Raw genomic sequence first — 18171 nt, 5'->3', positions numbered from 1 at the left:
CAATGAATGTGGAAATCTAATTTTTTGATATAATTATCTAAGTAAATGTAACAGATAGTGGAAATTACAAAGTAGGTCTCATGTTTTTAAATAGAATTTTTTAAAAATTGATAAATTAAATATTTAACTGTTCCTGTACTACCTTTTGTTGTTTACTAAGTAATTCAAAGTTATACTAACCAGATTTATGAAAAATATGATCGCTGCTAGTGCTATAATTTTTCAAGCATCAATATCACAAATATAAGGAAAATTGTAGTGTATAATTTATGGGTACTTGTGGGTAGGACTATCTCTCTTTATATCTCTATTTTTTTCTCTCTCATATTTTTAATGTTCTATGTCTTGGATATTCAGGGTATATTTTTCACAAAATAGTTAAATTAAAAGAGTGTTGTTTTTTTTTATGAAAATGAAATAAACAAAGAAATCCCACATAGAAACCGAATTCATAAATGTCATATCACTGATCATAAATGCCATTTATAAAGTGAGATTTGTTTGTTTATTTCATCGAAATAAAAACACTCGTAAGTTAAGAATTTTGTAAAATCAAAAGTACAACAATTATACGCTAAATACGCAAGACATTGAACATTAAAAAATTACCGGGTGTGTGTGTCCTGTGCACAAACACCTGTGGTATAATTGTTAGATTTGGACTAGGGAAAAAAAAAGGCGCAGTCCGAACTGTACTCGTGTATTAAAGTACCCCATACATTTCACTAAAGTACGTCTTGCATAAGTATAATGAAGAGAAATTTAGAATTTCTACAGAAAGACCTATGAAGGACATTTCTGACTTCATAAAAGAGTCAATGGCACGGATGAGCAGGTGCGCGCTTTTAATACTTTCCCTTGTGACAAATCACTGGGCTTTTGTTTCTGATTTGTCGTATCTATCAACAAACTGTGAGATACAAATGGCGGACACCATTCCTAACTCTTAGAATATCGAGCTAAAGAATATCGGAGAAAAACATATAATATGCAGGTAAGTTGTTATAGTAAATGTAGGGGAAAAAATCAACCCCAAAAAGGGGGGGGGAGGGGGAAAAACTTCCAAAATAAAAAAGAAAACCCCTAAACAGACAAATAGCAATGAATGTTTAAACATATTATCAAACTACATGTATTCGATCTCGTCATTTACCAAAAAAAAAAAAAAAAAAAAAAAAAAAAAATTAGAAGGGGGTTATGCAGAATATTTAAGAAATGATGATTTCTCTTTTAAATTCGCATTTGTTCAAGAATATACACACGTTAAGGAGTTCAGTTTCTTTCTCTAGCTTTGGGTTTGTTGTATTGCTTTATGTTCTTAGTCAATATTAAACACCGTGTTCTAGTAAAATTATATTTACGCAATATATCAAAACCAACAATTAGAACAACCTGTATTTCCCAATATTGTTGCCATTTGTAGGGTCTCCACATAAATTGTGTACGTTTCTTTATTGATAGGAAACCCTAAATCAAAATGTTGCTAGCATTCAATCCATACTCATATGTGTAAGCAATTCCTAATACAACCAGATACTTGTATAACAAGTCTTTTTGTGATTAACTACATCCGTGTAGATACATAAGGAAGGCGAAGGGCGGCAGGGGTATATCCATCTTCTTGTGTTCTAATTTGATAATCCCAACTAGTATGTTCGAGTCCTCGTTTCGTTACTGCAGGGGAAAGAAAAAATCGCGATTTCAAAACTATCCTTATCACAAATAAAATTTCTATTATTTTTTTAAATTTTTTTTTATTACTTCCCTTTGACGAAAAGAAATTTAGTAGCAAAACGGAATCTTCCTGCCTCTTCGTACAAAAGTTCTTTCTGTGGGATATTTATATGGGATGTGGATTTTTCACCTGTCAGAGAAGGGTTAAAAGTGGTTTTGAGTCTCCAATGATGGTCTGCTACACTGTAGGTAAAGAAATGGCTGAGTCGAACTATTTACCACTTGAGATTTGACAGATTTGTTATCTCAAAGGTATAGTGTGAAAGCACTGCACAGAGTGGGTATAAATTCTCATAAACACATTAACACGGGGTATAATAAAATGTACGTGAATATACATGTACATACACACATTAACACGGGGTATAATAAAATGTACGTGAATATACATACACACATTAACACGGGGTATAATAAAATGTACGTGAATATACATGTACATAAAATAAAGCAGTCATATTTTACACACACCCTCTCTCAGGACATTCCTTCTCTCTTTTTCTCCTGAAAATAAATGATCTACCTACCTACCTACCTACCTACCTACCTACCTACTACCTACCTACCCCATTCGTCTCTCCATCATTCCATTCGCCCACTTACCGGGCATCCATCTATCTATTTGTTTAAGAAGCACTAAAAATCAACAATAATATGATACCTAAATATGCCGGTTTTATAGAGTAGATAAAAGTCAAGAAAATTATGTAAAGTACTAAATTGAATTAACGACACGAAGAATGAAAATTGTCAAATTTTCGGTACGTCCCGACCCTTCCTCAGGACAAAATAGGTTAAAAGAAAAGGATAAAAGCAAACCCGCTCTGTTTCTACTCTAAATTACTTTCTACAAGAACATTTTCTACAAGAACAACATGATTGTATGATCGAACTTCATTAAACATGTCTGATCAGTTGAAAGTACTTCTGGTGATATTATGTACAATTACAGTGTAGTACTTCCGACTAAAAAGGAAAAGATAGCTCCGTAACCACGAGCCCCTGGTTCGATTTTCAATCCCGGAGCATCGTCAAACCTAAGACGCTTGATATAGGTAGTGACTATTCCCTCATCAACCCGTCCAGCAGTAGTGAGAATAACGGGTCTTGCATATATGGCCTTAAAAACAGAGGCCCCGTGTCGCGACAGGCGTTGGCATGATAAATAACTCTCACTGCTACGACCCTGGGACACATGCATAGGTCTAAATGTGTGATATTTCTAAAGCAGGTATCTGATTCATCTCTTCAAGAATGTAAAATTCTCTACTGGGATGTAAATCAACATACAAAAAAGATATCAACTGATATCACACATTCAAAAACTGAGTAGGTGATGTCACACATTCAAAAACTGAGGAAGTGATATACCTTATTAAAAAACTGCGTAGGTGATATCACACATTCAAAAACTGAGTTAGTGATATTACACATTCAAAAATTGAGGTGATATCACACATTCAAAAATTGAGTAGGTGATATCACACATTCAAAAATTGAGTAGGTGATATACCTTATCCAAAACCTGTGTAGGTGATATCACACATTAAAAAATTTAGTAAGTGACATCACACATTAAAAAATTGAGTAGGTGATATCACATAAAAAATTGAGCAGGTGATATCACATTAAAAATTGAGTAGGTGATATCACACATAAAAAAATTGAGTAGGTGATGCAAGGTGAAGATAACGAACAGTGATCAATCTCATAACTCCTACAAGCAATACAAAATAGATAGTTGGGCAAACACGGACCCCTGGACACACCAGAGGTGGGATCAGGTGCCTAGGAGGAGTAAGCATCCCCTGTTGACCGGTCATGTTACTTATTGGATTATGTGATTAGTAATATCAGTCTCTGAATATGCGATATATGTGTGTGAATATATAATATCTGTCTGTGAATATGTGATATCTGAGCGTGAATATGTGATATCAGTGACAATATGTGATACCAGTGACAACATGTGATATCAGCGTCTGAAAATAAGATTAACGTGTCCAACTTTGGACAGACTTAATAACTCTAAAACAACTGAATATGTTACTTTACAGATTGGCCCCTATGTGTGACGCCACGGCTCCTGACATCGTTATACGAAGTATATCATGTGCATTTACACCTGTTATCAATACAATTTTAGGCTGGTTACTTGGTTCAACGACGGACAAACGCCAGGGATCTCACGGGACTTCCGGGGTACACTAGACTGTCTCAGGCTACAGGACTACAGAACCTAAAGGTGAGGAATAAGTCAGACAGTCTCAGGCTAGAGGACAAGAGAACCTAAAGGTGTGAAATAAGTCACACAGTCTCAGGCTACAGGACAAGATAACTTAAAGGTGAGGAATAAGTCACACAGTCTCATGCTAGAGGACTAGAGAACCTAAAAGTGAGGAATAAATCACACAGTCTCAGGCTACAGGACAAGAGAACCTAAAGGTGAAGAATAAGTCAGGCAGTCTCAGGCTAGAAGACAAAAGAACCTAAAGGTGAAGAATAAGTCAGACAGTCTCAGGCCACAGGACAAGAGAACCTAAAGGTGAAGAATAAGTCGCACAGTCTCAGGCTACAGGACAAGAGAGCCTAAAGGTGAAGAATAAGTCACACAGTCTCAGGCTAGAGGACAAGAGAGCCTAAAGGTGAGGAATAAGTCACACAGTCTCAGGCTAGAGGACAAGATAACCTAAAGGTTAAGAATAAGTCAGACAGTCTCAAGCTACAGGACTACAGAACCTAAAGGTGAGGAATAAGTCAGACAGTATCAGGCTACAGGACTAGTGAACCTAAAGGTGAAGAATAAGTCACACAGTCTCAGGCTACAGGACTAGTGAACCTAAAGGTGAGGAATAAGTCACACAGTCTCAGGCTACAGGACTAGTGAACCTAAAGGTGAGGAATAAGTCACACAGTCTCAGGCTACAGGACTAGTGAACCTAAAGGTGAAGAATAAGTCACACAGTCTCAGACTACTGTAGTAGAGGATCTACAGGTTAGGGATATGTCAAACTATCTTAGGCTACAGGAGAGAAACTACGAACAGTGTAATATTAATATTAAGATATAATTGATAGAGCTGCAAGTAACCGGGCTAGAGAATCTACTAGTATCTAATAGTGAGATAAAAGTCACTTTGTTTGAAAAGTCTGATCTAGAGAACATACCCGAAGAGGAGATAGAAGACAATTACATGTTACTGGGATAGAAAATCTACATCCAAAAGAGATTCAGGCAGTTGTATACTACTGGGGTAGAAAATCTACATCCAAAAGAGATTCAGGCAGTTGTATACTACTGGGGTAGAAAATCTACATCCAAAAGAGATTCAGGCAGTTGTATACTACTGGGGTAGAAAATCTACATCCAAAAGAGATTCAGGCAGTTGTATACTACTGGGGTAGAAAATCTACATCCAAAAGAGATTCAGGCAGTTGTATACTACTGGGGTAGAAAATCTACATCCAAAAGAGATTCAGGCAGTTGTATACTACTGGGGTAGAAAATCTACATCCAAAAGAGATTCAGGCAGTTGTATACTACTGGGGTAGAAAATCTACATCCAAAAGAGATTCAGGCAGTTGTATACTACTGGGGTAGAAAACTTACCTATAGGTGAGGGTACATTCGGACAGTAGTGAGTTACAGGACTAGAAAACTTAACTAAAGGTGTGATGAAATTAAGACAGTTGTATACTACTGGGCTAGAAAACTTTCTTAAAGGGGAGATAACATTCGGACAGTTTGTGTGTTACTGGGCTAGAAAACCTATCCAATGGTGAGATCAAATTAAGACAGTTTTATGTTATTGGGCTGTAAAAACTACCCAAAGTTGAAATAAAATTAAGACAGTTGTATACTATTGGGCTAGAAAACTTTCATAAAGGGGAGATAACATTCGGAAAGTTGTGTGTTAACCTACCTAAAGGTGAGATAAAATTCAGAGAGTGTGTGTTATTGGGCTAAAATACCTAATCAAAAAGTGAGATAAAATTCAGACAGTTCAGTGCTACTGGAATAGAGAACCTGATTGTGAGAAATACTTCTGACTGTCTAAGCTACTGCGTTTACTATTTCAAAAGTGAAAATATGACGAACAGTAATCATATTATATATGTATTATTTATGGTATTTTCAAAGACTGGGATTATCCACACCAGAAAATCACGTGATTCCCGGGACGAAGGTTACCACAGCAGGGAGAGACCGGGGACGTATACCAAAGAGAGGGAGCCACTGACGTTCCGAGAACCAATTAGTTACAGAGTACCCGAGCCCAAACCTCGCATGATTATGGCAAACAAGGGAAGAAATTCCCATGTCAACGGTCTTATTCCTTTACCGGAAACTGACCGGTCTGGTGGGGGACCCACAGATGTAGAGAAAGTAGATTTCAGACCGAAGGAACCCAGAGAGAAGAAAGAAGTAGAAGCTAAAAGTTATCGAGACTCCGATAAAAAGAAAACAGCAGAAGTGTCCAATCAAATACAACGAAAAACACCACGTGACACAGCCCCAGGAACAGAAAGGGTGAGGACAAGTAAAATACGTCATTTTCATTTGAATAGTACGTCAAAATCATTGCAAACTTAAATTCTCTTTCATAGATTTTTCTACCATCGCTGTGAAATAATTTCCAGGGCTGCAAAGGATTTAAATTTAGTTTAAACAAAGCGGGAACTCCCTTTATCTGTCTTGTATGATTTAGTATGCATTGGATATTTCTCAACTTTAATATCATTTGATATTATTCTATGTATTTATTTCTAACTATTACGGTTTATCAATACAACCTCGCATTGAGTCAAATGCTGTCTGACGTGTTTCATACCGATTGTTAAGCCGTTCTTGGCACACTGATTTGACTGCGGATAACTCCGTTTACCTGATCAGGATATGGGGCTCACGGCGGGTGTGACCGGTCAACAGGGGATGCTTACTCCTCCTAGGCACCTGATCCCACCTCTGGTGTATCCAGGGGTCCGTGTTTGCCCAACTATCTATTTTGTATTGCTTGTAGGAGTTATGAGATTGATCACTGTTCGTTATCTTCACCTTGCATTTAGTATTTCAATTCAACTTTCGTATTATTGTCAGGTTATAATTATTTTACATAGAAAAAGATCCAACAAAATAATTGTGTTTCATAGTCTCATTAGTATTGCGTTTGAGTTTAACTGGCAAATGATAAAATATTTTTTGTAACAATCAACCGGAATCAAAAGATAGCACTATCGAGGGACGGTAGGAACAAAAATCAAAAGATAGCAATATCGAAGGACGGTCGGAACAAAAATCAAAAGATAGCAACATGGCGGGACGGTCGGAACGAAAATCAAGAGATAGCAAAATCGAGGGACGGTCGGAACGGAAACCAAAGGATGGCAATGGAGGGTGTCCGCTTCCGAATGCTAAACGCGTATAACGGAAACAATGCAAATCAAAATTGCTAACAAATATGAAACTTAAACGGAGAATACAAATCAAAAATGCAGAACACAAATCTAAATTGATAACATTCAAAAAGATAAATTAAAAAATATTGTAAATAAGGAATTTTTGAAGATAAACTGTAGATGTATATGTTGTAGGACGTTGCCGATCTGCCCATTCTACCCAGTACTTCTCTGCGTGTTGATGATTTGAAGGATGATTTCTTATTTTGTGAAGTTTGCAAGTCAGAGTACGACGAAAAAGAGCACACTCCAAGGGTGTTACCGTGTCTACACACCTTCTGTAACCGTTGTCTGGAAAAACACGTTAGGGATTGGTTCATTTACTGTCCAAGTTGTAAGTCGCAGCACACACTGCCAAACGACAGCGTCAAAAATTTTCCAAAAGAAAACACGCGTCGTACCCTACGTGATTTTGTTCAACTGAAGAAGAAAACCAAAATCCCTTGTCGTGATTGCCCGGATGGAGGTAATGCCGGATTCTTCTGTAAAGACTGTTATTCTTTCATGTGTCATGAATGCCGGAAAGCTCACTTAAGAAACTTTATGTCACGAGGCCATACCATTACGTCTCTGGATCAGTTGACTAATACAGGCATCGAACCTTTCCTTCGACAACAAACGTGCGACATGCCAGGGCACGAGGGACAGCAACTCATTTATTACTGCACGAAAAAGGGATGTGAAAAACCGGTTTGCAAGATGTGTACTGTTCTAGATCACGACGAGATGAGTGGACATAACGTTCGGCGTATGGCCGATGTTTATGAAGACCACAAAGCCATTGTCAGCAATCTTACTAAAGACATGGAAGACCGTATCACATTCACAAAGAACGTAATGTTTGATACGGAGGAGGAAATGAAGAATCTAGACAAAAAGTACATGGAAATAACCAAAGACATCGACAAAGAAATCGACGAAAGTATCCAGATGCTGGAAGTCAGAAGGAGAGAATTGAAGGACACACTGAAAGCAAAATGCAAGGATAAACGTTCTATATTGCAAAAACAGAGAGAGGGCTTGAAGTACACACTTGTACTGATGAATGCCGGGAAAGAATTTTCTTCTCATATCATGGCGCATGCGATGCCTGCAGAGTTTGTAATCTTGACGGACACCATTACAGCACGTCTCACCATGTTGAAAGATAAACAAATCGAATCTTGTCCACTGGAAAACTCATTCCTAGCATTTGACAAAAATAGCATGGGATCCGAGTTCAAAGTTTTCGTAGTAGGGATGGGAAAAATTCGATCCACAGCAATTTACCCGCCTAAAACGATGGCGGAAGCGTTTGATGTTCCTATTGAGAACGAGGCAGAGGTGATGAAACTTTTCCTGTACAACAGCAAAGGTATTCCACAAAAAGACTCGTTTGATTGCGTCCAGGTCGAGATTCGAGATCCAAAGGGTCGGACGAACTACGCTTCTGTTGAAGATGCCCGAACTGTTGAAGGCTGTTACAGAGTGTACTATACGGCTAGTACACTGGGACAACACCGAGCTCTGGTCAGAGTTCTGGATCGATTGGTAAAAGAGGACGGCTACCCATTCACCGCCAGAACCCCTGGTAATCTGTCAAAAAAGAAAACCAGTTCTGTATTATGATGTTCTGTTTTGATGTTTATTATTTCTATATTTAAGTGTTACATTTCAAAACAATGATACCAATTTGTAGATATGTGCGCAGTCTTTAGAATGAACTGATGAAATAATATTTATCTTTAGGTGAGATTGACAAGAGACACGGGGACATTACGTGTGAGTACTAAATATAAACATACGGAGTAGACCTCGTAATTTTGTTTGATAATTGCTGCAAAAATAACACCCCATGATTTATAAATTATTACTATTAGGTCCTGGTTTCACATTTGACGTTGAAACCGCTCATGCAGAACGTGAAGTGGCACCAAATGGAAAAATTCTTAGGTCAGATGTGACTACGCTTAAAAGAAAGGCAATCCGTGGACTAAAAAAGTCCAAAGGTAAGCATTTGACACTTTTGTTCGTCAAAAATTGAATTACCCTATACGTGTAACACATGTACATGTCAATACACTTTTAACTGTCAGAAAACCAAAATGTATTTGCAGCTCTAAAGACATGTGTCATATGATATATTTCTTTTCGGAGGTACTAGTTTAGGTATTGTAAGCCCTAAATGATTTTAGAATTCCATTGCTTCATTACCTCCGTCATCAAAACTATTGGTCACCATTTCTCATATTTCGTTCAAATTTGTATCTCTTCACTTTCAGTTCGAGCTTTCCCGTGGGAAGATAATGGATATATCAAACAGGATACGCCCAAGGCGCATGGCAGACCGGAAGCTTTGTCACTTGACGCACATTTGGACATTGTATCCAACGACAAAACATTTGATGGAAAGCGGCTGAAGAAATATTGTGGAGTAGTTGGCACCAAGCCGTTTCGGTCTCCTGGTCGCTATTACTATGAAGTTGACGTGTCTTACCGAATACACGTAAATCTCGTGCGCAATGCCCTACTTTTTGAGATTGGAGTCGGCCGATGGGAAAGCATTCACAGTAGTTTCTACGTTGGCGCGCAAATGTACGCTTGGTCGTTTTCCGTAGAGAGATGTAATGAACACAAACAACTTTGTCACAAGTTCCGTCACAAGAGGACGCTGATGTTGCACAGTCCCATATCTGCCGACATCGCTGGAACTGCCATGTCAATGTCTTATGGGTTTCTCGTAGACACCGATAATCGGCAGTGGACAGTGATAGATTGCTCCAGCCAAAAGGCACTCTACACATTTCGTAATTTAGACTTTTCGGAGCCCCTCTGGCCAGTGTTTGGGACATACAATCCGTATTCCGCTCTCGTTGAGATGCATCTAAAATCTGGAAGTTCAATCGCAAAGATCCCTGCTATTGCTACTTTAGTGTGATTCTCTATGGAGACAAGATACTAGTAAATGTTGGATGGAAAACATTTCTTAACTTTAGTCAACTATTGTAGCAAAAAATGATTATACGTACAAACACGTAGTATGTAGTACTGTTGTAAGTAGTGCTCAGGGAAAGTACATGGCGATGTGTCGATGAAAAATGAGGGGGGCGGTATGTTTTAAAAAGATATGTTATATGTGTTGAATTTGGGACATGTTCATTGCGATTTCTTCTTTCATTTTTCAGTAAAATTAAATGAATACGTTAAAATGTTCCTCATAACGCACTTAATTTTCATATCATAAAATACCCTTTACACACTTCTCGAAACAATTCTAAGTCACTTTTAGTGCAACGTGATTGGTTGAGGAGCACTGATCAAACGAGTACAAATGTCTATATATCCACACCGTGTGACAGTACCCTATTACGTCACAATATACATGGTCACTATGTTGCTCTAATGATATTGTTCCATTTTCACTTTTTCGTATTTATACCAGAACCATCGATTACATCGGATGTGTGAGGTGGGGATGAGATAAGAAGATGCTACGTATTTTTACGTGTATGTGCTGGTACAGCCAATTCATTCAAAATAACCTGGTATGGGAGATTTATGCTTTTTCGTAAACAATGTCACAGTTTATAGAACCTTAACAGCCCCAAACCAGTGTACATTTTGCCTAAATTGATCAAAAATGTATACGTTGACCGTGTTTCCATCGAGTTTATTTTAGTTTTTAGCAATAAAGCGTTAATTACTATATGCCATCACGTCATAATGATAACTCAGTTTTCAATAGATGTTACTTAAAGTAGAAATCCGAGGGGGTGGTTAAAGAACGTATGAAGAATTTATGAAATATGGTGACACTGAATATCAATAATATCATAATATCTGTTCATAATTACATTGAGAAATCGCAATGAAATGGGCCCAATCTTCAACGCATACTTATTTATAATTTACTAACTGGATTACCCAAGTTCCTTATTCAAAGGACATGTAGGTTTTCAAACAAATCAAATTACTTCAATTAACAATGCAATTTAGATTTAGAAATATTATGCCGAAGATGCACGTGTTGATTTCAATTTGACAGAGCGACGTAGTATATCTTTCATTGAATCCAATAGAATTAAAGATCTATTTATTGAATGTGGTAGGACTTAAGATGTGTGTGTTGCATCTTGTGGAATTAAGAATGTGTTAAATCAAGTCTTGTTGGACTAAGGCTATGTGTATTGAGACTGTTATAATTAGGACTGTATCTATTGAGTCTGGTAAGATTAACGCTGTGTTTATTGAATGTAAGATTTACGCTGTGTTTATTGAGTCTGGTAGGATTAGCGCTGTGTTCATGAAGTCTGGTAGATTTAACGATGTCTTTAATGAGTCAGATAGGATTAACGCTATCTCTGTTGAGTCTGGTAGGAGTTTATAGGCCCGGTTAACTTTTTCAAAAAATGGAATTACCCCGTATTTGAAGTGATATTACATGTGTAAAAATGTATACAATAATTTTAGGATGCATGTCAAATGTAGTTGAGTGCTTAGTAAAAATGTTGATATACAACATGTAGGTGTCACCATGATTCCTAGCATATAGATGGGTGCAAATACGAAACTAAGACACGTGGTCAGTTGCTGAAGAAATTCCGGTGAAAACATGCAGGGTCTAGCAAAAAGTCTGTAGCTGTGAGGGAAGGTGGATGGCCCCATATGAGAGGTAGATTTTTGAGAAGGGCAGATAGGGTTCTTGATTGTGCACAGTGTCTAAATCCCCATGTTTGGTACTGTGATGGTGTGGGGGTGGTGCGGATTAGCCCAAATGAGGGAAAATCAAAGCAAAAAAGGGGAACCTGCTCAGAGCATGTTTTGTGCACCAGCACCAGTATTTATAGATTACATGTAATTTAGGGTCATAATTTATTAACTACACTAATATGAAATACAAGTATTGACATAAAAAGGAAATATGATTTTTCATTAGTCTGTCATAATCTGACTTTGGTGTATACCCCCTATCCACATGTTTCAAAACCAAAGAAACTGTCCCCTGCCACCTGAGTCTGGTACGATTAACGCTGTGTTTATTGAGTCGGGTAGGATTAATGCTGTCTTTATTCAGTCGGGTAAGATTAACGCTGTGTTTATTGAGTCGGGTAGGATTAACGCCATCTTTATTCAGTCGGGTAGGATTAACGCTGTCTTTATTCAGTCGGGTAGGATTAACGCTGTCTTTATTCAGTCGGGTAGGATTATGGAAATGTTATTGCAGCTTCAGTCGACTCTATTTAAATGCATTTGTATACTCTTGTTCTGGATACAGTTTTCAAGGCTTGTCAAATAAAAAATACAATGCTCTTGTGCTAAAAATATTCATGTAATCATGTTGTTAAATTCGTGGATTGATTTTGTCTGGTGAAGGTACACGATCTGAATAAAAGTCCTTCAGATAGATTTTGATTTTCATTAAATGTAAGTTAAAGAAAAGAAGTGCATTTTCCAGTGTAACACGACGAGACACGTAATTAAAGGAATGAATTTATTATTTTTTCGTTGGATGGAGGTATATGTACAATGAAAAAACCCGGATAACTGCATCTCCGCGCGTAGCGCATGGTGCAAAGTTTCAAAGTTTGTTTTCGTGGTATACTTCCATCCAATCAAGACAAACTAAATTTATTCCTTATCATTTAAATATTATAAAACATTGAGTATAAATGAGGCATGCTATACTGACAAACAAGTTGATAGTGCAGGGGTTTCAAAAGTCTTTTTTAAAGTCAGCATATGATCGTTATAACGATCTAGTTTGCCATTACAACCTATCATTGGGTCAAATGCTGTCTGACGTGTTTCATACCGATTGTTAGACCGTTATTGGCACGCTGATTTTGACTACGGATAACTCCATTTACCCGATCAAGGTATAGGGCTCACGACGGATATGACCGGTCAACAGGGGGTGCTTACGCCTCCTAGGCACCTGATCCCACCTCTGTTGTGTCTAGGGGTCCGTGTTTGCCCAACTCTCTGTTTTGTATTGCTTATATGAGTTATGAGATTGATCACTGTTCGTTATCTTCACCTTTCGTCTAAGCATCGAGCTTGTATCTCTGCTGGTGGACAGTCTGTCCCGAGGATACTTGTCGCTCGATATATATGTTCCTTCATGAATATAAACAATATCGAGACAATATCGGCTGACACGTCACCAAGTATAAAAAGCTGTCACTCTGTGGAATCTATAAGGTGCACAGGCTCAAACAGATCGGTTGGTGCCCCTCGGATTATCCTTCGATATATCAAAGATTTGTCTTATGTACATCGTCAGATTGTCAGCTTTGGTACAGAAAATTCTTATACCCAATTTAAAGACTGTTATGTTCCTTTAAGAGATATTTTGGATGATTCCTTTTCAAATCCCAGGTACTCGATCTCAAAATGTTTTGTACAAAATTGTAAAAACTTGTGACATACCAATCACAAGAAATTCATTTAGTAGTAATCTCACCGGACGTAGTTACTGTACCAAAACTTTTGATAATTTGACTTGTAAATCTTCTAACGTTGTCTACGCTATTGAGAGTAACCTATGCGGCTGAATTTATGTGGGAGAAAGTAAAGGTTCACTTAACAAAAGAACATCGGGGCACAGATTTCAAATAAATAATGGTGGTAACCAACTTCTTTAGAAGCATTTCAATTCACCGGACCACTTCATCTTGTCCAGACCATCGCCGTGGCTTGGAGGTTAGAACGTTCGGCCCGCATGCGGAAGGCCCAGGATTAAATCCCGGCCGCGGCAGACCCAAATCGTTAAAAGAAGTATGGACAGTTCCATCGTCAAACGCTTGGCATCAGGTGTGAATGTCATGGGTCCTCGGAGATGACTTTACATAGTATGTGTGGCACGCTAAAGAACCCTCACTGCTCAATGACAGTAAGTGCCGAGCAAAGGCTTAAATTTGAAGCCCTTCACCGGTCTTGGTGACGTCTCCTATATGAGTGAAAAATTCTCGAGCGAGACGTTAAACAAAATGCAATCATCTTGTCCGTGAAGGTCAGGATTTTGAAGAAAAAAAATTACAATCACACAAAAAAATTCAACATTAAGTACCTCTTTTCGTAGACAACGAGAAGGTCACTGGATCAGAACCCTAGGTACTGCATTTCCATATGAATGCAATGATAATGTATCTGACGTGGGAAATTTGACTAGTCCACAAGGAAATAACGTGAATATGACGGGATTCTTTTCCACTATTCAAAGACGGAAACGCAGTCATGGACATCGTTCATAAAAAAGACCAAGTATAAGTGATGTCACGTTTGATTCACTTTTACCTTACGTCAACAAACAATTAGGTCCACATCATATTCGTACAAAACTCTACTCTGTTCCATTGAGGATTTTACATACGTTATTCCTACAAGCCACAGCTAGTCTATACTTGGATTTTCAACACCTGAATATAGACTGAACTCTGATTATGGATGTTGACAATCACAGGCTGTTTAAACCACCACGGGTCATGGAAGCGACGGCAAGCATGAGACAGGGGCATGCTGTGATTGCTATCAGAGACCAGACAGACAGGGTTCTCTTTGGATTACCACGACTTCAAGGTGATCGAGGCTTGAATATTGTAATCGCTCTGAGGCAGTGTGCGGCGTAATAGAAGAGTGGAAGAAATTATTGCTTCTTTTATCGTTTAGTACATTTTTCGAAACAAGATACCGCGATTTACCTTAAATTTGAAAATTTTAGGGGGGGGGGGGGGGGGGGGCGTCGGCTGCGCCCCCTCTAAATCTGCCACTGTAAATATTTAGTCCAAAATATAAATGTTGGATATTAGAAACTTTTACAAGATTTCTGTAAAAAGCCGTTGACAAAGGTGTAGTGCGAAGAGCGCACGGAACTCTGGGAGAGAATTGGAAATATGTCGTTTGTTTTGACGCTGTTCTCTATGGAGCGCCAAATTAATATAAACTCAAATAATTGAAGATATCTTCAATTATTTGAAGATGTCATCAATTCAATTATTACTCTCTTTAATTGAATTAATGCGCGCATTAAATCAATTATTGCTCTCATCAAATTAATTAATGCTCGCTTCAATTCAATTATTGCTCTCATCAATTGAATTAATGCGCGCATCAATTGAATTGAAGAGAGCAATAATTGAATTAATGCGCTCATCAAATCTATTATTGCTCTCTTCAATTCAATTGATGCGCGCATTAATTGAATTAATGAGAGCAATAATAGATTTGATGCGCGCATTTATTCAATTATTGCTCTCTTCAATTCAATTGATGAGAACATCAATTTAGTAGAATTATTGCTCGCAATAATTAATTTAGAGCTCGGTGTAAATAATTTGATGATCTCTTTAATTCAATTGAAGATATCTTTAAATCATTTACAATGCTTTTGTATAAGGAATTAATGCGCGCATCAATTCTTTTAGAGAGAGCAACAATTCAATTCAGGATATCATTAATTCAATTGTAGATATGTTGAATTGAAGATATCTTTAATTTTATAGTTGCTCTCTCTAAAAGAATTATTGCTCTCTTCAAATGAATTAAAAATATCATTGATTCAATTGAAGAGAGCAGTAATTGAATTAATGTGCGCATTAAATCAATTATTGCTCTCTTCAAATGAATTAATGCGCGCATCAATTAAATTATTGCTCTAATCAATTGATTTAATGCGCGCATTATATCAATTATTGCTCTCTTCAATTGAATTGTAGCGCGCATCAATTCAATTGTTGATATCATTAATTCATTTGAAGAGGTCATTAATTCAATTAAAGCGCGAATCAATTCAGCTGAAGAATTAATGCTATCATCAATTGAATTAATGCGCGCAATAATTCAGAATTGAAGATATCATTAATTATTTGAAGAGATCTTTAATCCAATTGTTGCGCTCATCAAATGAATTGATGATATCTTCAAATAATTGAAGATATCTTCAATTATTTGAGTTTATGTTAATTTGCCGCTCCATAGTTCTCTGCATCGGTACACATATCTAGTTCTTATCCTTCTTTTACATTGCTATTCAAAACTCCAAAATAAGATTGAAATCAATTAGGAAATCCTTGGTCAAGTGGAAAATGCATTGTTTTATGAACATTGACAGAGTATTGAATATGTCTGGATTTTGAACAACTGGACATTCCAAAATTCACTTATTTTTAACCCCAAAATTGATTAATACGAGTTTCGTACTTTCCTTATCAGAACAACTACTTTAACAATACAAGGAATCGCTGGTCTGTAGATAGATCTATTGCTACAAAATTTTAACTGCCTACGTCTGACAAATATTGCCTGTCTTATACAATGATGTGTTATATTTTATCATTAATATTGTCACCTACATGTTCTGTGCTCATTTTCAAATTTCAGAATTTAACAATGTCTATATTTCCATTACATTTCTATACCTCAGTTTAGAAAAATCTATATAATACTGTTGGCAATAGAAATCATGCATTGTAAAGGGAACAATTCTGTTGACATCCTGTGCAAATCGGGAATCGTGGGTTCAAACCCCGCTCGTACCTTGCCCGCATGAAATCTGAAAATGCTCGGCATCTAAATGTGAGTGTCACGTGTCTTTCGTACCGGGTTTTCGTGTCATGACATTGTGTTTGTACGAGAAAAATCAGCAATTGGCCCTGAGCAGGAAGCATGGATCTACATTTGAGACACTCTACCCACATGTACACCTGCAGGGGCCAGTTTCACAAAACTATCTTACGACTAAGATCTGTCCTAAGACCAAAATTTGTCATAAGATCCGTCATAGCTGTTTCACAAAACTGTCATATCTTACGTTGTGCTTAGCGATAGGTAGCTTATCCGGAGGGAACGTGGTTTCAGGGACAGAAACACTCTATTAGATTATATGGAGGATGTGGACATCATTGATAAGTTCCGTATCCCGCGACATGTGTTCAGAATATCCTACAGCCTACTTTCGTTGTTTAGCCATGTCCATTTTTTTTCACTTCTTCACCCAACCGGACATAATCTGTCGAATTTACAGCATCTTAAAAACAAATGTCGCTTTTTTACTCCACTTTGTCAAACAATACTGATATTTCAGCAACTGTAAGGTTTGGACATCGTTTTTTGGACATCGTTTCACGGACATCTTAAATCTTTTGGCACGGATTTGTCTGAGTGCATGCACACGGACTTCGTAGCCGCTGTGTGGTCACAATTAAACGTATTCGAATACCATTCATTTATTGTTTGTAGGCACAAAAGCAGTGTTGGGTGAATCTATTTCTTCACGTTTTTATGTTTGGTTAGTTTTCGTACTATTTCATTTCATTCATCACATAGGAAAACCTTTGCGCCCAGGATACATGTATAGTCGAACACGCGTATAATTACACGCGTTTTGTTCGATTAATGCGTCGTTCGTTATAAATTTGGATAAGTATTACTTGTGTCTTTGGTTTTCCCTACCGACCCACACTCTCATTTACTGAATACCTTTTTTGTACTCAGTATATTATTTTGTTGAATAAAACAAGTGCGGCGTTGCTAACTTGTAACAAACACTACAATCGTAGATTGTCTTTTCTCTATATATTTCAAATTAGTTAAGCAAATATTTTATTTTCGGAAGAGAGGAATGGGGGAGAAAATAAAAAAATATATCAGACTTTGACATAGTGATTCTACAAAAATATTCAATGTTTATTGTTTGTATCACAATTTCTGAAATCAAATAGTACACAAATCGAAGGTAACTTTTGAAATGCGAAATGTGTTCAAGATCGTAGCGGCTAGCCTATGGGCTATGTATGATGGCTGATTTGTGCCGTTTTACAATGCGTTGGTTTTTTAAAGTGTAGGTCACATGATTTAAAAAAAAGAAGTACAATGTATCAAATTTTATAAATATATTAAATAATTACAAATGCCTAAAATCACAATATTTCAACTTCCTATCTATATTTTTATATACTTTAATCTTTCATGTACATGTAACATTTAAATTCATCCATGCAGTTAA

General features: G+C 37.2%; 1 protein-coding gene across 1 annotated transcript; it reads left to right on the top strand.

Annotated features, from left to right (window-relative positions):
• The first annotated feature begins 894 nt into the window (after positions 1-894).
• LOC125659996 (E3 ubiquitin-protein ligase TRIM71-like) lies at positions 895-10810 on the top strand. The gene is made up of 7 exons (XM_048891840.2): positions 895-994; positions 3881-3979; positions 5875-6264; positions 7326-8760; positions 8919-8951; positions 9050-9178; positions 9452-10810. Exons 1-7 carry the CDS (start codon positions 989-991, stop codon positions 10105-10107), a joined length of 2748 nt encoding a protein of 915 aa, XP_048747797.2. The 5' UTR covers positions 895-988; the 3' UTR covers positions 10108-10810.
• The last annotated feature ends 7361 nt before the right edge of the window (positions 10811-18171 follow it).

The sequence above is a fragment of the Ostrea edulis genome, chromosome 9, assembly GCF_947568905.1.
Source record: "Ostrea edulis chromosome 9, xbOstEdul1.1, whole genome shotgun sequence".
NCBI classification, from domain to species: Eukaryota; Metazoa; Mollusca; class Bivalvia; order Ostreida; family Ostreidae; genus Ostrea; species Ostrea edulis.
The sequence above is the reverse complement of the archived record's forward strand: the minus strand, read 5'-3'. Positions and strand labels throughout refer to the sequence as shown.

Bases quoted from the DNA above. Each gene is read 5' to 3' on its own strand.
- LOC125659996 (XM_048891840.2), top strand. The intron at 3,980-5,874 runs GTGAGGAATAAG...GTATTTTCAAAG, and splicing joins CAGGACTACAGAACCTAAAG to ACTGGGATTATCCACACCAG. The intron at 6,265-7,325 runs GTGAGGACAAGT...TATATGTTGTAG, and splicing joins CAGCCCCAGGAACAGAAAGG to GACGTTGCCGATCTGCCCAT.